Source organism: Malus sylvestris, chromosome 6 (assembly GCF_916048215.2).
Source record: "Malus sylvestris chromosome 6, drMalSylv7.2, whole genome shotgun sequence".
In the NCBI taxonomy this organism is placed as follows: Eukaryota; Viridiplantae; Streptophyta; class Magnoliopsida; order Rosales; family Rosaceae; genus Malus; species Malus sylvestris.
The window spans coordinates 364,206-387,237 of record NC_062265.1 but is presented as its reverse complement, the minus strand read 5'-3'; the positions used below and the strand labels follow the sequence as shown (position 1 = coordinate 387,237).

General features: G+C 37.9%; 2 protein-coding genes across 2 annotated transcripts; one reads left to right on the top strand and one right to left on the bottom strand.

The window, feature by feature from the left end:
• The first annotated feature begins 992 nt into the window (after positions 1-992).
• On the top strand, positions 993-3,108 carry LOC126626370 (AT-hook motif nuclear-localized protein 25-like). Its single transcript, XM_050295691.1, has 2 exons — positions 993-1,561; positions 1,666-3,108. The coding sequence occupies exon 2, from the start codon at positions 1,734-1,736 to the stop codon at positions 2,757-2,759; it is 1,026 nt and encodes a 341-aa protein (XP_050151648.1). The 5' UTR covers positions 993-1,561; positions 1,666-1,733; the 3' UTR covers positions 2,760-3,108.
• Positions 3,109-6,118: 3,010 nt separating this feature from the next.
• Positions 6,119-16,857, bottom strand: LOC126626369 (AT-rich interactive domain-containing protein 5-like). Its single transcript, XM_050295690.1, has 14 exons — positions 16,457-16,857; positions 15,740-16,075; positions 15,440-15,579; positions 15,268-15,307; positions 13,445-13,497; positions 12,857-12,902; positions 12,287-12,379; positions 11,936-12,058; positions 11,767-11,818; positions 11,616-11,682; positions 11,028-11,094; positions 10,864-10,914; positions 6,873-6,965; positions 6,119-6,363 (listed from the first exon to the last, which is right to left on the bottom strand). The coding sequence occupies exons 2-14, from the start codon at positions 16,043-16,045 to the stop codon at positions 6,268-6,270; spliced, it is 1,227 nt and encodes a 408-aa protein (XP_050151647.1). The 5' UTR covers positions 16,046-16,075; positions 16,457-16,857; the 3' UTR covers positions 6,119-6,267.
• Between the last annotated feature and the right edge of the window lie 6,175 nt (positions 16,858-23,032).

Here is a 23,032-nt window from a genome sequence, read left to right as displayed (position 1 = left end):
GTGAGGTGTGTGTTAAATCCTTTATTTATAGTAGGATAGGTAAAATCCTTACCTTTTTAGGATTACAATTCTTAATAGATAATCAACTTCTAATATGAATATAAGAGATATTCCTAGATCTACTAGGATTTACACAATCACATTCCTATTCTAAATATGACTGCAACACTTCCTTCTTTTTTATGACGGAATCTAATTTTGTCCAACATTTTTATGCCAAAAATGCCCAATTTTCGACAAAGCATTGCCCTCAATAATAGTCCTTCCAACAGTCAAAAAAGTATTTGCGACGACATTGACAAATAGAAAATGAAATAAGTTGGTCATTTTTTAAACTTCAATTTCGACGAAAAGTTAACTATTAACAATGGGTCATGTATGTTGAAAGTATTGATGTATTTCCTATCATTGATAGAAATAGATGTATTTCCATTAGAAGCATTTACGAGGACCAACGAGGGCTTTTTCCTTTCGGAAAAAACAAAATGTTTTTTTCCGACGGCAATTGACCCTCGGTAATCACATTTGTGTCGTAATACTAGAACATCCAAACATCTTCCAATAAGACTTCTCTAAATCAATTTGAACTCAAACATCTTCCAATAAGACTTCTCTAAATCAATTTGAACTCAAACATCCGGCCAAAATACACATACCTACACTTATGCTCATATTCTAACAATTAATCACACTATAAAACAAAAACTGGAACTTAGCATTTGGTTGGAAAAGTAGATGGGGTAAAGTGTGCGTAATGCAATGTAATGAGAAATTTTTTAGTGAGATGAGAACACGATATGCTACATCAAATGTTATAATACAAATTATATATATATATATATAAATGTTATAACACAAATGGTTAGATACTTAAAAAAATTTCAACCACTTATACTCTGACACTTAATATACAAGCTGTGTTTCTAGCACACTAAAAAATCTCTCCAATGCAATGCGATGGTCTTTTGTTTTTGTCTTGGTAATTGCTTGAATTGTGCTTTGGGCACACGCTTTTCCACCAACCCCTCCTCAAAACTCTCGTATCTTTCTCTCTTCTCTCTCACACTCCCCCATTTTCATATTCATATATGATATTCACAGATCGAGGAGCTCCAAATTTGCAAGTTCAGTTCAGAAACTGATCGGAAGCGCGTGGGTTTTCTGGTCACACAAGTAGTCCACAGCTCAAGCTCAATCGTGGCATATCACTCGGATCCCTTTTATTTGTTTGAAGACCTGATCGATCATCCATGATTGATATTTGATCCCCCAGGAGACACAGACAGCAACGTTACAGCGGCAGTCGAGTCTCACTGGAGCTTTGGATCTTTGGCGGCTTGTAATTTTGTTGTAACTTGCTAATTAAGCTAGATATAAGCTTCACTGACTAGCTAGCTTTATCTGGGATTGGGAATTGAATATCGTCAGTTTTTCTGGGGGTGCAGCAGTTGACTCGTATATTTGTATGTAACTTCAACTGTAACTGTTGTCTGGCTGCCTGACGTTGAATATAGTACAGAAGACTGTGCAAAAACAGCCTAAACCACTCATCTAGTTGAAGGTAACAATTTAACTGCTAGGTTACTAAGAGTAACCGATCGATGTATATGACTACCCACTCTCTCTGACTCTCTTTTATGTATTGTGAACATCTGCTGGATCTAGTCAAGTAATTTCATAAGTGAAAAGGAGAGGAAGCTCTGGCAAATAATAGTAAGTGGTGGGAGAATGCGATGGCAGGGTACAATATAAATGAGTCAGCCTCGGTCTCTGCCGCCTCATCAGCCCCAACTTCAACTGCTTCTCCCTATGTCCACCCGCTCTTCAGGCCCCAACTCCACCTCCAACTCCAACAACTCCATCACCATCCTATTATTCCTCAACAACAACAACATCATCATCAACAAGAAGAACAAGATGATGATGATGACCAGGACGACGACCAAGACCACAATATTACTAAGATCGAATCTTCCGATACCGCCGCAACCAGTTCTGGTGGCGGTGGAGGCGGAGGTGGAACTGGTGGTTCCACCCGCCGTCCCAGAGGCCGTCCTGCAGGCTCCAAGAACAAACCCAAGCCTCCCATCATCGTCACACGCGACAGCCCCAACGCCCTCCGCTCCCACGTCCTTGAGGTCTCCGATGGGGCCGACATCATGGACAGCGTCTCCATCTACGCCAGGCGCAGGGGCAGAGGCGTCTGCGTGCTCAGCGGCAGCGGCACTGTCACCAACGTCACCCTGCGTCAGCCAGCTGCTCCTCCGGGAAGCGTGGTGACTCTTCACGGACGCTTCGAGTTACTATCGCTCTCCGGTACGGTGCTTCCGCCTCCGGCTCCTCCCGGTGCCGGCGGACTCTCCATATTCTTGTCCGGGGGGCAGGGACAAGTGGTGGGAGGAAACGTGGTGGGACCGCTGATGGCCTCCGGGCCTGTGGTTTTGATGGCTGCGTCTTTTGCAAATGCGGTGTTTGAGAGATTGCCATTGGATGATCCGGAAGAGGGAACTACTACTCCTACTGGTGGTGGTGGCGGAGGCAGCTTGCAAATCCATCAACCCACGGGGTCCCAATCTTCTGGGGTGTCTGGCGGTCTTGGTGATGGTACTGCTGGAAGTAGCGGCGGAGGTGGAGGTGGAGGTGCTGGGCTTTTTAATTTGGGAGGAAATATGGCGGCCAACTATCCCTTCCCGGGGAATGACTTCTTCGGATGGGGTGGTGGAAGTGGAAGTGGAAGTACTCCGCGGCCTCCGTTTTAGTACTAGTACTACTTTGGTGCTAATTATGGAGTGATTTCATGAGATATGTACGGTGATAACTTCAGACGCTTTCGTATTCATATATAAATATGCACATCTACAAACGAAAGAACGATGATCTTGATCATATATCTTGAGCCTAAAGTTGCCAATGTCGATGAAGGGCTAGCTAGCTAGCTTGGTGTTGATGAGTACTGTCGATGTAAAACAAACAAACTTTGCAAGGTCAGTAAAATTAATCAATTGCTACTTTCTTCAATCTCTACCTAGCTAGCAATTGATTTAATCCTCTGTTATAATTATAATTATATATACTAGCTAGTTTATTAATTTCAAAAATGTTAGTTAATTGTTCTGTGATGATCGATGCACATTTCTAGGGTTTATTAATGTGGTTTCTAATATGATATCCATCCTTCTCCGGCAGTACTAGTACATTATTTTTTTTCTTGATTGAATATAAATTAAATTTCTGCTTCTGGATTTCTAATTAACTTTGAGTAGCATATCATGCGCACAAACTTACTATCCTTGTTCTCCAAAAAAACAAAAAAAAACCTACTAATCCTTATTAATGTGGATATTTGTATCTTAATTTGTGTTAACACAAAAACACATTTATTCATATAATATCTATTTTATTCCTGTACTGGGCGGGTAGCTAGCTTCACACTTACAAGATCTTTGTGTTCCATGCAGTTCTCTCTCTTTCTTTTTTGATTCCTTGAGTTGATTTTACGGTTACACAAGATATATAGCCAAAGTATTTAAGCACCTTCAAAAGCCTGTTTCGGTCTTCCCTTACAGAAACAGAAAAAAGCAAAACCCTAGAATTAGAAACTGAGTTCAAGAAACGAGGCCAAAAGCATCTCCAGATCTCTTCAAATTTTGGTTCGCTGACCAAAACGTTACAGCAATAGAGACTATAAAACGTAAATACAGTACGCTTAGAGATGCTTTGCTAGCTGCACCATATGAACATCCGTCTCTCATCCCACCTTAGGATTGTGTGGAACTTGAGGTCCTAGCTAGTAAGAGAGCATCTCCAATGCAAAGACTAAAATAGTTGGGTCACAGAAAGGTGGTGGATTATGTGGTTTGGTTTTCTTCTCCAATGCCAAGATTCAAATCTTACGACTCATTTTGGGTTTGCATTGGAGGAAAAAACTTTATACTCAAACTTCATATTTGAGTTTTCATAATTGGACTCAATTCTCATTTTTCTTGGTTAAATAATACTTTTCCTAAGGCCATCTCCAACCGATTCGGCCATAGGACCATAGGGTTAAAAATAGCTCGAAATGACACGAAAACCGTTTCCAACTAAGGGCTAGGCCAAAGGGCTTGTGTACCCCACCGAGCCAAAACCACCAAATTAGGCTAGCGAGCTAGCCATCTCCAGCCATCCCGATGAGCCTAGCCCACTGTTTTTTTTTTTGGACGAATTTTTTTCCTGCACCATTTCTCACATACTTTTCACCATTACATACTATCTTACCTCATTTTATTTCAATTCTTCACATTCTATTCTCTTCCAATAATCTTTCCTTTAATTTTTTTCAATAATTTTCAAATGGCCACCTCTTTCAATAATCTTCCAATATGTCCGAAAATCTTATTTTAATAATGTAGTTTAATTTAATTACTATATTAATTCAATTAAAATAATAAATTATGTTTGGCCTATGGCCTTTTGGCCCTCTTGGTTTGAGATGATTTTTTGTTACAGGGTTATGTTTGGTCTATGGCCCTTTGGCCCCTTCGGTTGGAGATGGTATGAAATATGGTCTAGCACTATTCATTAAAATATAATTTCTTAGAGGGCTACAGGGCTAAAGAGAGCCCTTTGGCCCTCCTTCGATTGGAGATGGCCTAAGTGGCATGGAGAACCTTAGACTCATATGAGACTCAAATATAAGATTTGGGTTCAAATTTTCCAATGCATTGTCATCTCCAAGAATGTTTTGCTAGTAATTGGAAATTTAATTAGAGAATTTTTCATATTCGTTCATTAATGAAAACAAGTGAGCGTAACATCCAATTGTTAGTAACCACCGGTCAGCCATACGGAAGCAAATTCGTTACCGGGAAACATATTTTTTGGCTAAGGGTAAACTTTTCTAGTGGTCTAGTATGAAAAAGGAAAACAATATCAGTTGTTTGCATGTTGTTTGTTTTATCAAAGTCTCTCAAATGGTAAAGAATTTAATGTGCATATATATTTTCAAGGGAGAACCCGAGCTAGACTTAGTAGACTAACATATTGCTTGTTGAACAAAGACATTTATCACGCCTTGTTTTCATTTTGTTTCTTTTTCGATTGCTTAAAGTAATTACTTTCAAGTTCTGAGACTTTGCAACATTTCAAGAAAATAATAATAATGTGGATATTCTTCTCGTTTTATACCACTACATGCATTCTACATGCAAGAAATCTGAGAGCAATTTAATTTCCCTCTCATCAGTTTCTTCTTCAAACATAATAATATTAATATAATGCTTGTCATATTTCCATGCCTTTTTCTTTATACATATGACATATGTACAACAAATGCCTATGATTCATGCATGTTCATGGATGGCATGGGTGCATGAACATTACCATGTAAATTCTTCACATACGGGCTTGAGTCGTACTTGAATCGGTCTAGCCAATAAACGCGGTGGACTGGCCCATCCTATTCAGATAAAAAACAAATAAAGCAGCCTGAGATGCAACCCTATCACATTTATGCATGGCCATTATGCTCAAGGAATCGAGGCATGTTTTAGGCAATCAAGCATTCAGAAGGATGTAAGCAGCATTCTTGATCCCTCCTGGCCTTGTATATGTAAAAGTCATCTCCAATTGGAAGGGCTTAATTTAGTCACATTCATAATTATAGTCTTACAAAATATCATTTTTAAATAAATAGTGTCATGCTATACTTATATATCATCTCCAACCGAAAAGATTAAACGTAGCCCCTCAATAATATATTATTTTTAAGTTTATACTTTAAATTTTTAGTTAATTAAATCACTTTTGGATGTTTTCAAATTTAACCGTTGAATTTGAATCAATTATTGTAATTGAAAAGCTGAACTCCAAAAAGAGAAGCTAAGAGGAGGGCTACATTTGATAATAGTCTTTGAAAGGTCTAGGTGGTTCTTTATGTCGACATAGACAGCTAAACGAGTCGGCTTCAAGTTCAACCCACCCAACTTTAGTTATTTTAAAATATTAAAAAAAAAATCGAACCTTTTACTCGTCACTAAAATGTGCATTTACGTAGACGGGGCCGTATATCGCGTCGAAAGAAATCCCAAGAGCAAGCGAAAAATTTAAAGACCAAACCCAAAATCGGAAGTAAATCAAGTTGTTAAACTAGCATGCATTAACACCAACTGAACTAGTTGCAACCTTCTTTCACAACCCCAAAAGAAGAAAAACAAGAACAATAATATTGCAAACACCCTAAAAAATTATTCAATTGATCCACGACATGCGATGAAACTTCAAACCCCATCACTGTTCAAAAGGAACACGCACGAATAACCGCCCATGCAGGCTAACCACAGCAGATGTTTGAAGGGGATCAATTTTTCCAGGTAAGCTCACAACCTGTAAAACGTTAAATACACTGTATTTGTAACTGTGATCAATTTTTACATATTACCATATGCATCTATAAAACATGTTGTTTACAATAACTTGTATGATAACTTCATGCCTCTGTACATAGATAATCGACTGATAACATATTTTAGGTATAAGTTTCTTATACCAACAAAACTGTGAAAATCTCATATAGTTACCCATTTCATAGCCATAAAGCTCTTGTTATTCAGTTCAGCATTGTTTTTAGCACTCCAAAATTGTCATCATGCACCTCTCCCTCCATTGATTTCTATTAGGGAGGAGTCCATGATGACTATTTGGATTGCCAATGACATCCCCCATTCAATACCGTGTTTTTTTTTCTTCCCTTCATTATTTTCATCTTTTCCGCTAATTTGGAAATATGGATGAACCATCTTTGGGTTTTTGGGTTCCTTGGGTTCCCACAGGTAACATATATTTATTTCTGAGCCAAGCACGAACCATAGAAGCTAATAGGAAGTATTAGATACCTTCTTAAATGGTGTGATACCCCAAGGATTGTCAATCTGCTCTGGTTGACCTGTTATAACAAGACGTCCAGCTGGATCTGACTGAACTCGGACCTGGGGAGGAACGCCATAGATTAGGACAACTATCTTCATGTCAAAAATGATGGTGCGGAAAATTTCCAACCAGACGCCAACTGATGCTATATTATGCATATTTAAGGACAATTAAACAATTCAGATCCCGTTTGATAATCATTTCGTTAATAGTTTTTTTTTGTTCAAGAGAAAAGGGGAAATGCATGGGAGAAGTGATGTATATAGAAGAGTGGAGGAAAGATGGTGAGACAGATATAGAAGAGGTATATATACACAATGAAAACTACAAAAACCAAAAACTACTTTCAGTTCTTTTCACTTACCCTCCTCTGTTTGGATGAGGAAAATAAACTTGGAATTTGGACAAAAGTCAGAATTTATAAATTAACGTGCCCCAATTCCCTCATTTTGGATTCATAGCATAGAAATTTAGAATTTGGAAAATAAACTCGCATCACCCCTCTTCATCCCACCCTTCCCCCATATACTTTTCTCATATCCCAAGAACAAAAAGTGAAAACCAAAAACTAAATGCAAAATGGTTATCAAATGGGCCTTTAGTTTCTTCCATATTTAGACACACGAGCACAAATACTGCACAAATGACAAAAGTCAGAATATATAAATTAACGTGCCACAATTCCCTCATTTTGGATTCATAGCATAGAAATTTAGAATTTGGAAAATAAACTCGCATCACCCCTCTTCATCCCACCTTTCCCCCATATACTTTTCTCATATCCCAAGAACAAAAAGTGAAAACCAAAAACTAAATGCAAAATGGTTATCAAATGGGCCTTTAGTTTCTTCCATATTTAGACACATGAGCACAAATACTGCACAAATACTGCATAAAGACATGCATGAAAAGGGAGAAATACACATTTCTGCAAATGGTGCAAGTGCCACATGATTAACTTCCTCTGCCAGTCACAAAAAGTTCAAAGGAGATGTGGATGATATGGAGACATTATCATCCAATGAACCTAGCATCACATAGGACCAATCAATGAGGGAGATTAAGAAATTAACAAAGCCAAAGGCTTTGGACATCTTTTTTGTTCTTTAGGACAACGAAGGCAGTAGAAGGGAGGATATGTGGGATAATGTCTCTATGGGCTTCGGTTACTACAAAATTTAGAGATTTGTCTTTTTCAGAAGTTTGGCGTAACTGGAATGTAGCTATTAGTTAGTTTTGTGTTGTTTTGATAGTTTCTAAATGTATGGGTGATGGTGCTATTTATCTTGTTTTGTTTGTGCCCTTGCAGACTTTTTGTCCACTTTTGTTTTTTTATTGTTTCTTTGCAATAAAAATTTGTTTCTTCATCAAAATAAAAAATAAAAAAAAATAAAAAATCTGTGTCTAGAAACTTATTATTCGACTTTAATGTTCATTTACATGGAATACCTCCTCTCCATCTAACAAAGTCGAGGCTTTGGAAATCTCTTTTGACTTACTCATGATTTGTTGTGGCCTAAATCAACAGGATGACGAAATCATGGACATGTTACTTAGCAGGATTACATACGGAAATTTATGATGTGGGCACATTACAATCATATTGGTCTTATTATGAACTCTATAAACTGGCCACAGAGGCGGAAATATCAAAGCAAAAAATTAGTTAAATGACTAATGGTTTTGTCAGTCGTAATTCAAAGACATCTTACTATCCAGTCCAAGGGAGAGAATAGATGAATTCATAGGCTTTTGAAAAGGGAAAAAGGATATTCAAACACCAACTGACTAAGAATTACAAGTGCCCCAGATGACATGTACAAGCAATGTTCATATATTAACTTCCTAAATCTTGTCAAGCAAGCTCAGTTTTTGGAAAATTTTTAGAACAGAGAATCAAGATCCTGTTTAGAATGAATAGATGGAGTTATAATATAGAAGCTCTTGTGATTCAACGAAGTATGAAGATTGAAGACTTTATATGTTGAAGGCAAAGACTGGTGAACCAACACACCAGATTGGCTCCCAATGGGAGGTTATGCAACGTGATCGTTGATGGAAGTTTAAATAACAAAATATCACTAGAAATGCTTGACAAGCTCAAACTTAAAACTAAGAATTTCCCACTTTTTACAGGCTTTCTTGGTTCAAAAAAGGGATTGAGGTAAAAGTCGATGTTCATTGCCTTGTATCATTCTCTATGTCGAAGTTTTATCAAGATAAAGTATGGTGTGATGCTAGTACAGAGGCCTCGGCAATATGATGGAGAAGCTCTCTATTATGGTTTCCGGAACATCAATACAAACCTGAATGATGTGACAAAGGTAATTTTGGGTCCATTGTGAGGAAGTGTGGGTAAATGGAAAAGGTAAAAAGTGCCAACTACCTCTCTATCTAGGAAAATTTGGAACTATCTAGGAAAATTTGGAAGAAACCCAAGTAGATATTCATGTGCATCTCTACTAATAAAAGGCAAAGTGTCCATTTCAACTACTAAAGCATCATGGTGAAAATGCTTACCAAGTATAACTACCTCAAGGCATGGAGGTGTCAATAACATTCAAATGTGGCAGAAGTTCATCCAGTCAATGAAGATGTCCACCATTGAAGACTTTGATTTACTGACAAGTTAATTTTAAAAGAAAGGGAATGATGGCGGACCATCCAATGGATCTTTTAGCAAACCCAATCATGGAGCACCAACTAAAATACTGAGCCTAGCATTGCAAAGAACCAGTCAAAGATGGAGATTAATACTGAGCCTAGAATTAAGACAAAACACCCACAACTTGCCTCTAGGCACCATTTCTTTAACTGACTTCCCATTTGGCATACACGATGGAAGCAAGGCGGCTGCAAAGTTTGAGGTTTAGGGTTTTGCAAAGAAGATGAGTCCGCATCCTTTGAAATTTTTATGCATTACAATGCCATTTGGTTCATTTCTCATGTCCTTTCAAATGAAACAAACATCTTTATTAAAACTGAATGTTGAGGTCTAACAGCTGTCTTCTTTTTAGTAAGCAGATTTTAAAACATGTAGTTTTCCCCTTTATCTTCTCCCCCTTAGCTTTGCATCCCAGATCTTTCAAACCCACCTCCATGCCTCACTCCCACAAGAAGCAAACCAGCAAAGTCCCATCTCCACTTCACGCACCTCCATACCATACTCCTTGTTTTTCTTTTCTCTTTTACACTCCAATAGGATTAGCTCAACTTCTAAACAGCTCCATTCTATATTCCTTCTTTGTTTTTCCTTTAATATTATGTTAATGTTTCTATTCCAGCCACCTCAAACGTGTCTAGTAGACTAATACTTTAGTCTGAACAGAACTGAATAAATATATGACCTAAGCTAATATTTTGCACTGTTTTGTGTTGTTAACGTTGATAATTTCTACATATGTAACTCAATCGGTTCATCTGTTGGTAATGCTATGTTGACAGTGTTGTCTTGCTAAAAAAATATTCCGTAATTATTTGAGAAGCAAGGGTTCAACTTGGATTGTTTCATTCTGATTTCATTAAAGTATGAGTAATTGAGTGTTTTATGTTTTGAGGACTAAGTATTATACTTCAATGACAGTTAGTACTGTTACCATGCATTATTTATTTATTTCTTATTTAAGTAATCCCTGTCCTGAAAGGCTTAAGCGTAGCCTTGCAGGACTAAAACGCCTTGCCTTTACACACCATTGCAGTTAATGCCTTTCAATAGATTTAATAAATATAAAGAATATCGTTATCAGTAGCCATAATACTTGTGAATGAATTAACTTCAGAAGTGTGGTAATAAAATATCTTAACATAACCATAACAGTGCATCTGATTAATCATAGCCATCAATCATAACTATTAAAAAAGAACATGCAAAAATCCCCATGTTATCATACAACATATAAACCAGCACAAAAGAGAAGTAAATAGAAGAGCGAAAGGAAGAGGGTAACAAGGGTTTACCTCCTCACGCAGAAGACCAGGAACCAAAGCATATACCTCAAAGCAATCTTTCTGAGAATGTAGAGATGAAAAGTAGTCAGGACCAACAAAAGATAGCCAGCAACTCAATAAAATTTACAATATAGGGAAGCATATTAGGAAAAAGAATACACAAACACACTTACAGTTTCTCGTACATTGATCTTCACCCAATCAGCTGGAGGTCCAAGATCAACAACAGTTGTGACTACCCTACCAGATGAAAACCATGTCGCATTGATTTGATGAGGAAAAAAACAAGAGGATAAATAAATGCAGCCGTGCACACAAATTTGTTATCTGAGATGTACTTAGCAAACTACTTTATAGAATGAGTAACTTTTGAGTCAGCTAAGGAATGGTACATATTAACAGCCTTCTTAAAAGGTTCATATTATTTCTTCCACTATCAGCACCCAATGTACAAAGGGCACTCAAATGTCCAATGAGGAAAATCTCAATTTCTTTGTTAAAGTCCTTTGCTTCTTACATGCAAATGGAGAGTTACCATTGAAAAACTGTGCACAATTATTCTTAAAGTTTATTCAAATTCAAGCATAACAAAACAGACTCCACAAATTTCAAATGAATGTTAACACACCATCACTTTTTAGCGATGCATGAAAGTAAAAATATTCAACTAGAACAAGTAAGGAGAAGAGTTGGTCAGGAACAGAGAAATCATAGCAAAATAAACATATCTACAAAAATGAAAAGCAAGTAATGATCTTAACTGCTTATCTGCCTCAATATTTGTAGTTGAAAGCTCCAGGTTTGTTGGTGTCCTGTGTTTAACCGAACCTGACAAGACAATGTAAACAGTAAATGCATTTTAGCAATAAAATATTGATTAGCCAGAAGAATTTTCATTGCAAGGGAACATACCAATGCTTTTAAGATTCTTTTCACGCTTTGGGATAGAACTCAAGTGCTTGTCCTATAAGTAAAAGAAATTTCAAAAGAAAATTTTGAACCGTGTTAAATGGCGTGCAACTTTTCCAGGCATACAATAATAAGTACAATCATTATAGTGAGACATAGAGAATCAACAAACCTTAATAGTAGGCTCGGCAACCTCACCATATCCAACAAGACGCTGTGCATGCCAACCCTGCATTGCACGAGCTGCAGCATCCCTTCGTGCCCTGCCTGATCCAGGAGCTTGATGAGCACTTGCCTACACAAGAAAAATATAAGTGTCAATGGATGAGGAAGGGAAAGGTGTCCGTTGCATACAACTATGCAGTTAAGAGGCCTTATGCTGAACATTCAGAAAGGCAACTACAACAGTTACAACACCATGAAAATTTTCTGGTCAGTTAATTCAACAATCCTATTAACCTAGCAAAAAAAATGGAAAATCATAGAATCAAAGAATTAAAATGTAAACAAATGGAAAATTCACCTCCTTCTCAACACTTGTAGACTGAGTGATAGGTCCAACAGGAAGTCGAAGTTCACCAATTTTCCTCTTATGCTTCTCATATTCCAAAAGTGCCTGCACAAGTTGATAAGCTTAGGGAACAGAGGACGCATGAAATAATACGAAGCTTCCACAACAACTAGCAATTTGGTACAATTACTGAAACAATCCTTGACCACATACCTGGGAATTAGAGTCTAATAGTAACAAATTCATAGAATTCATTTTAAGTGGGCTCAAGTTCCCTGTGAGAATCAGTTTTCCACCTTTGACCACAGTGTAGAAATATAGCATATCCCCCAATCCCCATATGTGGACAGGAAATAACAAATATACTTTATTCTAAAGTTTTTTAAATCATTAACTAGAATATCCACGTCATGTTATGAAAGCGGCACGTCGCTACTACCCAGTTAGCATTACTAATTTCTAAATGAATAGAAGCACATGTACTATAGTGATCGTGAAGAGTAAATGGTTACCAAAAGATCAAGTATCTATTATGAAAAGATTTGTAGTTGCTGATCCTCTTGTCCCCGGAAAAGTCATTACCTTTTCATAAAATATGCGGAAAGTCCAAGATACTGTTGTGCACGTCCTGAAGGGGAGAGAGAGAGAGAGAGAGAGAGAGAGAGAGAGATAGTAAATTGAACACTGGATTTGCAGATATTAAAAGATGAAAATAAATACATAAAAGAGAGCTGCAATACATCCAGCAACATAGGATTATACAAAGCTACTGGCCAAAATATAAAAAGATAAGAATGGAAACATAGCAGTAACAATGTTAGTTATCTGAAACTTTTTCTTTCTGGGACATGAGCTATATGCAAGTTACAAACCAAAATCCAAAATGACCTCCAGTAGAGAAAAAAAAAAAGCTAAACTCCAAATGCCAAAGCACTGCAGGTTCTAAATTTTATATGACAGAAATATTTTTCTTTTTTATTGGGAACACAGGCTATATGCACCTTACATACCAAAATTTGCAACAACCTGCAACAGTAGGATATCTAAACTCCCAAATCTCAGAAGGTTGTAAATCTTTTATAGCAGTGATCAAGGTCCTGAATTTTTAATAAGAATAATGCAGGTCCTAAATGACTGCTAGAAATCAACTGTAAAAATAATGTTCCTTACTTGGGGGGATGGAAGGACTCTCCTACTTGCCGCCACAACTTTGATGCAGTCACCTACAGTTGCCATAGTATAACTCAATTAATAAATATTTAAATATAAATTAATCTAACTTCATCCAGATTCATAAGTTAAACATGACCAAGCGTTCAGAAAAATTATAAATACTCCTTAGGACTTGTTGCTTATAAATTATGGCTTTAGTAATAGTAAACCCTCGACAGCTAGAATTTTGAGCAAATAATTATAAAATAAAATAATAATATTATCTTATTAATAGCACAAAAGTAACAATCATTCCTCTATCATTCTTTAATATAACATGCGCTGAAAAGGCAAAGTTTACTACAAAGGAATAATGGATTAATAGACGAAACAAAAATTGTGAAGAAAATAAAGTTTCCCGTGTATTCAAGGCCATGATCAACTTCCTGCATAAGACTATTCAAATAGGATGTCAGTGTCCACTTCCATGTCAGCTAGGTTTTCTGGTCAACATTATTCCAATTTCAAAGTCTTAAGTAAGAGTTGCATGAAGTCTAGAGGTCAGTCCAAATCCAACAGTGATACAAAACTCAAATCAAATCACACAATTAATAGAAAATCAAATAATAGAAAGTTCCCAAACAAATTAAGGAAAGTATCATTAAATAGACTACATTCAAGCCACTGCATAAAGTTCATACATGTCCAGAACACAACTCAAAAAAAAAGAACTCTGTTCCAATGGCTTACTGATAAGTGACTCAAAAAGACATTCATAACTCCAAACCTATCTTCTTGAAAAGAAAAAAAAAAAATTAGGGAAGTGCCACTCGTATCCATCATTGACACAAAGATGAAACACCACCAAGAGTACCAAGAACTCGAACTTGGAGAAGATTTCTACTCAAGAACTCCAACTCAGTTCTGCTAAAACTAGTACTTAGAAACAGCTCAGCACAAACTTCCTACCACCAAACCACTGCTTTATGGCACGAAATGTTGGTGGGTCAAGCATCAACACGTGCAAAAAATGAGTGTAGCAAAGAAGAGAATGCTTTGTTGGATGTGTGGGCACACAAGAAAGGACAAGATTAAGAACAAGGAAGTCCGAGGTAAAGTAGGAGTGACTGCAATTGAAGACAAGATGAGAGAAAATTGGTTAAGGTGGTTTGGACGTGAACCGAAGACCTACAAATGCTCCAATTAGAAAGTGAGATTATGAGATAGAGGCTCAGGGCAAAAGGGGTAGAGGAAGACCTAGGAAGAGTTGGAAAGAGACTTTGAGAAAAGACATGGAGTACTTGGAGCTAACGGAAGACTTGGTGCAAAACCGAGCATACTGGCGTTCTAGGTTCATACAGCCGACACTACTTAGCCTTAGTGGGATAAGGCTTAGTTGTTGTTGAAATAATAGCACCCTGATTTTCTCAAAGTTAGTTTACCAAAACCACTGTATATAGTTGGTGAACTTTCCCTCAGACACCATGAATGAGCATTCTATATTTCAACTGCTACCTAATTTAGTATAACCAATCAGGTCAATTTTGAAGTAACAAAAACAATTTATTAAAAGACCATGCATCCATCATATTATCCCAGCATTTGACACCAGACAATACATTAGTGATAGGACAAACATAACTTTATTAAGCTTGGCATGGTTTGGTAAAAACACTTAAACTTATAAACCAGTAATGCCTTGAATCAAAATCTACTTGAGTGCAAGCGTTCTTTGCAATGTTGTGCACATGCATAACAGAACTCGATGATAGCCAACAGATGTATGATTATGCTGAGCATTAATTTTAATTATTTCAACATGCAATAAGATGTATACATACCACGTCATAGCCACCCAATCTAGTAACAGCTCTCCATAACCTACATCGCACAAAAAGTATGCAGAAATTAGTCAACACCTGATTTCAGCCTTCAGACATGCATAACTCCCTTTTTATACCCAAAAGGTAAACATGACTTCAATAGTGAAAATAATTATAACCAGAAACTTACTTAAGGCAATTCAGCGGCTCTCCATAAAACTTTGGGGCCTTAAACTCCAAGGCATTCTCCCTGTAGAAACTTTCCACCTCCTTCATAAATGCTGCTTGCTGTGATGGTGTCCCATCCCCAGATTCCTCAGCCTCAGCCATCTGCAAATTAAAAAAGGAAAAAAATTGTTGTAGGAAAGGAAACAGGAAACGTGAAGGGAAAAGAAGAGAGATTTTGCAGGACTAAGAATACTCATTTGAGTCAAGTCATTCAGAAGCAACAACGTTTTGTCTGGACATGTATATACTCAAAGTAGAGTACCTCAGTATCGTTCAACCCATTCTTCAACTCCCCCACTCCCACTTGTTTATCATCTACAGTTTTAAGCTGATTCCTGTCACTGGCATTGCTGGCATTGTCCTTGTGTTCTATGGGCACATCACTAAGAAGAGCCTCATTGACTTTAACATCAGCAACATTTGCCTCATGAGTAGGCGGGTTGTCCTCAGTAGCATCCCTCATAACTTGATCGTTGGTTTCCAGTTGAGGTAGCTGCCCAGTCTGATCCTCCTTGGACGCGTGTTGTTTGGTATTCGATTCACTGTGTGACTTTTCTTCGTCCTCCATCTAAACTATATTGATTCAGGCCTCTGAAATCTGAATGCAATAACAATAATAATAATAACAACTCAGCTAAACTGCATTAGTATCAAGAAAACCCGAGAGGGATGCACAAGCACAAGCACTGGCACCGGCACCGTTAATGACAAGTGATTTAACAAAAACTTTAAACAAAATGAAATGCGCTTAATTGAATTGTTTCCCAGTTCTACACAATTAGTTTCTGAAATCAAAACCCTAACAGTAACAAACACGAGTGTGACTTAATTAATTCAAGTGTTTGGCTGTGGTTTTGTTGATTTATTATCTTATAATCCTCCAGGAAGCCAAACAGATTGATTAAAACGTAAAATTGATGATAATACTAAGAAATTGAGGGGTAGAGAAATGCGGGGAGTGAAGTGAAGGGACGCTTACCTGTAATGGAAAGGTCGCGGCGGAGACTGAGTGGAGCCGGAAGGTGAAACGGCGACGGCGTCGTATTATGGCAGATAATGCAGGTAAGTGGGAGGGTGGGGGAGCAGAGACAGAGAGGGAAAGAGAGAATTTAATAAAAATAGATGATACAAGGAATTGTAATTATCCGGAAACGGAATATATGGAAAGGTTTTACGAATTCTGTTATGGCATTTACAGATCGATCGCCGCCGTCGATCGGGATAAGGAGAATTTTAACGCCGGTGGCAAGTTGACGGAGACAATCAGACACAATTGCAGGTCTCTCTCACACTCTGTTCCCTGCTGTTCCTTTCCGCCGTGAAAGAACCTCTGTCTAGTGACTGGACATGAATGAATGCTCAACACCTGGACAATTGGCCATTTACTTTCCAAGAGGATCCTCTCCGGATCCTTTTGATAAATATCATCTATATTCATCGTAAATCGTACAATCAGTTTTTATCAGGTACGGTTTGTGTTTAATTTTAAATAAAAATATTTAAAATGATTTCTGACCACACAATATAAGATGAACAGAAAAGATTCACGGATTCTCGAAATTCTTACAAAGAGGATTCGACGAATACCCAGATTCATTTACTTTTATTGCCGATTTGATGGGCCCATAACTAAAACAAAAATAAAACTCAACAACAGATATACAAACCTTTATACCCACTCCAATCTTTGAAGTAAGTCTCAAAATTTGGCTTCTAATCCTTGGCCCAAAATTTTATTTTGGGTTAAAACTCAAAGTTGGGGCAAATTCCGGCTAGTTTTTGAATTTGGGTCAGTGGTGTGGCTCACTTGTGCGAGTGAAAGATAGGCGGTGAAACACAAACGCCCAAGTGAGACATGCGCACGAGTAACACACCCATGCACCGCAGCTTTGGACCCCACCCATGTAGGTTTGTCGTCCACTTGTTTGTTCAATTAATAAGCCTAACAGCTCCTTTGTTTTAATCCAAGGGCAGACATTCAAATGGACTGTTGGATCCAACGGTATACATTTAAGTGAGTTAATGTTTTGTTTTATATTTATAAATTTATTAAATCTAACGGTTGAAATCTAATATGATCAAATTTAATCTATATAAAAAAAATCTAACGGCCAAAATTTAAATTTAATGGCTAAAATAATTAAAAAAATATATTTAACTCAAACATTCACCAGAAACTCTATAAATATCTATCTATTTGTTCAAACATTCACATAAAACACTTTTCTCCTACAATTCTCCCAACTTTTCTTAGCAGCACACTTTTCAACAAAGAAAGACCAATACTTAGTAGTACACTTTAAAATTCATAGTGTTTCATTAGTTTCATGATGTCGGTTTAGTGATTTTCAATATTTATCGGAATCTAAATATTTTAGATAAAAATGTTTATAAAATTAAATTAGGATAGTTTACATAATTTTTTTAAACAAAAGTTAAAAATTAGCATAAATTGATTCTTTAATAATCAAGGGCTAAAAAATTAAGGGAACTTTAACAAAAAACTCCCGGTACTATTCATTTTAACGAAAAACCACATTTTTATACTAAAAAGTCAATTCTGGTACTATTTACTTTACCTTTTGTTGATGCACAAAACCCCGGAGAGGTCTTGGAACAACGTAAATCCGACCGTGAATCTGCAAAAAAGTAAATAACACAAGATGTATCGTGGTTCACCCCAATGTTTGGGCTACATCCACACTGATATTATATTTCTTAGGGAGAGATAGCTCTGAATATGAGAGTGAGAGCTTTGAGAGAGCTTAGAGCTTAGGGATGTGAGAAGGCTTAAGAATTGGCCTTCTTTTTAATGAGGAGAGTGATGGGTCCTTTTATAGAATAAGGGCTCCTCACTTATTACATATTTACCCCTTCCTTTATTACATAATTACATTTGAGTCCCCCGAGTATTTATACGAGATCTAAATACGGAGGCCATAAGTATGATACAAACAATAGTCCCCCAAGTCTTCAGTCAAGAAAGTCTTTTAGTTGGAGACTTGAAATTTAGTCCATGTGTGGGCCGAAGTAACTAGATGTCGTCTTGAACTGAATACTCGATATGAGGCGGTGCTCAATCTGAAATGATGCTCAACTAGAAGTAGCACATGTTGTGAGGCTTCTTGGCTTGTGGCTTATGTTGCCTTGGTTGGCTCGGCTTGTGGCATTTGAAGGTAAGGGAATCCCTTTTATAGAATAAGGGCTTGCTCCTTAATACATAAATGATGGGCTAGAGTTGATGCTCGCGGCGAGATGGTTGATCAGCTGGCGGCGATGTTCTCTAATGAAGGTGATGGAGTCCCTTTTATAAAATAAGGGCTCACTCCTTAGTACATAAATAATGGGTTAAGAGTGATGCTCGCGGCAAGGCGGTTGCTCAGTAGGCGGCGATGCTCTCTAATGATTGTGAGGCAGTCCATTTTATAAAATAAGGGATCGCTCCTCAGTACATGAAGAATGAGTGCTCTCTAATGAAAGTGAGGGAGTCCCTTTTATTGAATAAGGGCCACTCCTCAGTACATAAATAATAGGCTAAGTCCCCCAAGTATTTTTCATGAGTGCTCTCTAATGAAAGTGAGGGAGTCCCTTTTATAGAATAAGGGCTCGCTCCTCAATGCATAAATAATGGGTTAAATTCCCCAAGTATTTTTCATGAGGCCCAGTTTGAGGCCCAATATATGGTATATAATGTAGTCCCCCAAGTCTTCAGTCAATAGGGTATGTTGGCTGGAGACTTCAAATTGAATCCATGTATGGGCCGAAGTGGCGGTTGTTCGGAGGCGGTATTTGTATAACCTGCACTAAAGCTTTGTAGGTGAAGCTTTGCAAGTGAAGTTTTGAAACTGGAGTTTTGTAAATGAAGCTTTTGAAGCTAGAGCTTTTGTAAATGAAGCATTTGAAGCTGGAGCTCTGTAAATGAAGCTTTTGAAGCTAGAGCTTTTGCAAATGAAGCTTTTGAAGCTAGAGCTCTGTAAATGAAGTTTTTGAAGCTAGAGCTCTGTAAATGAAGCTTTTGAAGTTGATTAACATGAGTGATGCTCATGAATGTTTATGTTGATTGACATGAGTGATGCTCATGGATGTTGACATGAGTGATGCTCATGAATGTTGACATGAGTAATGCTTATGAATGTTGACATGAATGATGGTCATGAATGTTTATGTATGATTGACATGAGTGATGCTCATGAAATGTTTATGTATGATTGACATCAGTAATGCTCATGTATAATTTTGGAGTACTGGGCGTACTTTTGATCACCTAGTTGGTGATAATAGCGGCACACTGCAGAATAATTTTGGAGTACTGGGCGTACTTTTGATCACCTGGTTGGTGATAATAGCGGCAGGGTGCCGAATAATTTTTTGTGTGGTACTAGACGTACTTTTGATCACCTGGTTGGTGATAATAGCGACATGGTGCCGAATAATTTTTTGTGTGGTACTAGACGTACTTTTGATCACCTGGTTGATGATAATAGAAGGTTTGGCTCTTTTGGGCATATGGGCATTAGCCCTCCACATAACATTCCAGCCCATTATTTTGGGCTTGCCCTTTTTTTTTTTTTTTTATTACCCTCTGATGGGGTTTATACAGATGTCTCCACAAAATAAGAAAAGTAAATCATATCATTCTGGTAGGGTGTTTATTCCTTGCTTTTGTAGTGTAGGTGTTTATTCCTTGCTTTTGTTTTTCTGCTTTGCTTTTGCTTTTCCAATTCCATTTCTTTATCTTTTCTCTTTTGGCAGATGGCAGACAACGCCAAAGCGGAATAATAATGGAATTGTTGTAAGACAGCTTATCTTCTGCCTGGTTTTCCGCTGCACCTCTCTCTTTTACTTTTATGCCGCAGCTCACTTAATTGCTTTTGTTTTTCTGCTTTCTGCTTTTGATCATTCCAGATCTGCGAAAGCGGGGCGGAATCCATCCTCCTGAAGAACTCCCATGTCGTCCCCAACGCCTTCATATTCCCACCCATTTCTTTCTCGATTGATTACTCTTTCTTGTTGTTGAGATTCCCTTCCTTCAAAGTTCATCAACCTGACTGACCTGGACCTGCACGGCTGTACCTGAATGGCTTCAACTCACAAACCCAGAAATATGTTGGGTCCACTGAATCTTAAATAAGCCAAGTTTATAACAATTGGCTCAGCCTTGGAGAATGGAGATCGAGATCGAGATTGAGAGAGAAAGACAGAGAAAGCAGAAACAACTTATGAAAACAAAAATCAGGATAAAGAGACAGATAAGGCACCGCCTGCTGACTGGGTGCCAGTACGTGAAAAGACAGATAAGGGGCTAGAAAGATCAGGTGGGTGTATATTTGTAACCTAAGTGCAGATGTTAGGGCCGCGGGGTAGGAAGTCGCGGTCAACAAAGGCTTCGAGGACGCTCGATTTCCTGCTGCTTTGGCTTCCCACGACCGCCATTTGAAGCAGCGAAATTTACGGTATATTTGGAGCAGTTGCCGAGGGGTAGACTTCCATAACTTTTGACGGAAAAATTTGGAGTGGGATTGGAGTCGACCGGGGACTTGAACTTGTGAAGGATCAGTGAATTGGATCGGATAAAGAGTCACTAGAAAAGAATGCCGAACCCAACATCACAGCTAGGCACACACCCAACATCACAAACGCAAATCTCAGCATCGTCCATGTCAGACGGTTAACGCTGAGAGCTAGAGCGCCGAGAAAAACTGCGTTCGCCAGCGAAATCTGTTCGGGTTCTGATTGCTTTTGGGCCATCATACGGCGGTTTGAATCTGCGATTGGCCAGCAAAGAGGATCTTAGTGCGGGAAAGGTGTGGGAAAGCTGTAGCAGTGACTTGACTGGTAGTTAACTGGAGGGAACGAGGTCGAGATCAAGAGCTTCTCGAAGATGAGGCGGAGGTTGATTTGAAATGATGCTCAACTAGAAATAGCACATGTTGTGAGGTTTCTCGGCTTGTGGCTTATATTGCCTTGGTTGGCTCGGCTTGTGGCGTTTGAAGGTGAGGGAGTTCTTTTTATAGAATAAAGGCTCGCTCCTCAATACATAAATGATGGGCTAGAGTTGATGTTCGCGGCGAGGCGGTTGCTCAGCTGGCGGCGATGTTCTCTAATGAAGGTGAGGGAGTCCCTTTTATAAAATAAGGGATCGTTCTTTAGTACATGAAGAATGCGTGCTCTCTAATGAAAGTGATGGAGTCCCTTTTATAGAATAAGGGCTTGCTCCTCAGTACATAAATAATGTGCTAAGTCCCCCAAGTATTTTTTATGAGTGCTCTCTAATGAAAGTGAGGGAGTCTCTTTTATAGAATAAGAGCTAACTCCTCAATACATAAATAATGGGTTAGATCCCCCAAGTATTTTTCATGAGGCCCAGTTTAAGGCCATATGGACCCCTCACTCTCCTCATTAAAAAGAAGGCCAATTCTTAAGCCTCATCATATCCTCTAAGCTCTAAGCTCTCTCAAAGCTCTCACTCTTATATTCAGAGCTATCTCTCCTTAAGAAATACAATATCAGTGTGGACGTAGCCCAAACATTGGGGTGAACCACGATACATCTTGTGTTATTTATTTTCTTGCAGATTCACTGTCGGATTTACATTGTTCCAAGACCCCTCCGGTTTTGTGCATCAACACCTTTTATTTTGTCCTTATCGTTAAAACTCAAAGTTTTCAAACTCTTTTCATTAGTTTTCCTAAAAATTAACCCATAATAATTAAAGCAGAAAAGCTTTTTATGGTTAAAACCTAAATTTTCTGGGCTATAAATTTTAGATTTTAATCTTTAGTTTGCATAACTTATTCATCTTGAGTGATATCCATCTAAATGATCTATGTGTCTTTATGTCCATGCTATTCATACATACCCTGCATTATGATAATTCTAATGAATTTTCTAGATTGCTCACAAAATTGATATTAGTAATGATGGTTGTCTGACAAAAGAATATCTTCCTCTTGCACATGTTCAAAATTGATGTTATTATGGAAGATAACACTAATCAACACAATTTCCTCATTATAGGAAGACACGCCGAAAAAATACTTCGTGTTTCTTGCCACATTTTGGTGATGCAAGAAGGATATAAGGATCCTTTTGTGGCGCCACCAATTCTTGCAAATTTAGTAGACCAATAAAAAACATTTCAAGTCTCTTTTTGGAAATCAGAATAGCAACTTTGGAAAGACAAATTTCATCGTTCACGAATTGCTTGAAGATAAGCCACTGTCCGAGCTAGCAATCCCTTAATCAAACCACAAACGCATGCTCCTACCGCAGCAAAAAAAATTATCAATCCAGTCACTCCCGCGCCATTAACGCTTTCCTAACCATTAGATCAACAAGCTCGATCAATTGCAGCTGCTAGAACTTCGAAAAGAATGTTGTTCCCTGATCTACCAAACACATCTGCCAGGTTAACTTTTCTTTCTAAGTAATGCTCTTATCTATCAATCTTATTAACCGTTCTTGCTTCTCTTGGTTATATGTTTGCAATCATGAAAAGGTGTCAACCGCTCTTTCACACTCTTTTTCATAACTATCACGTTTATCTTTACTCTTA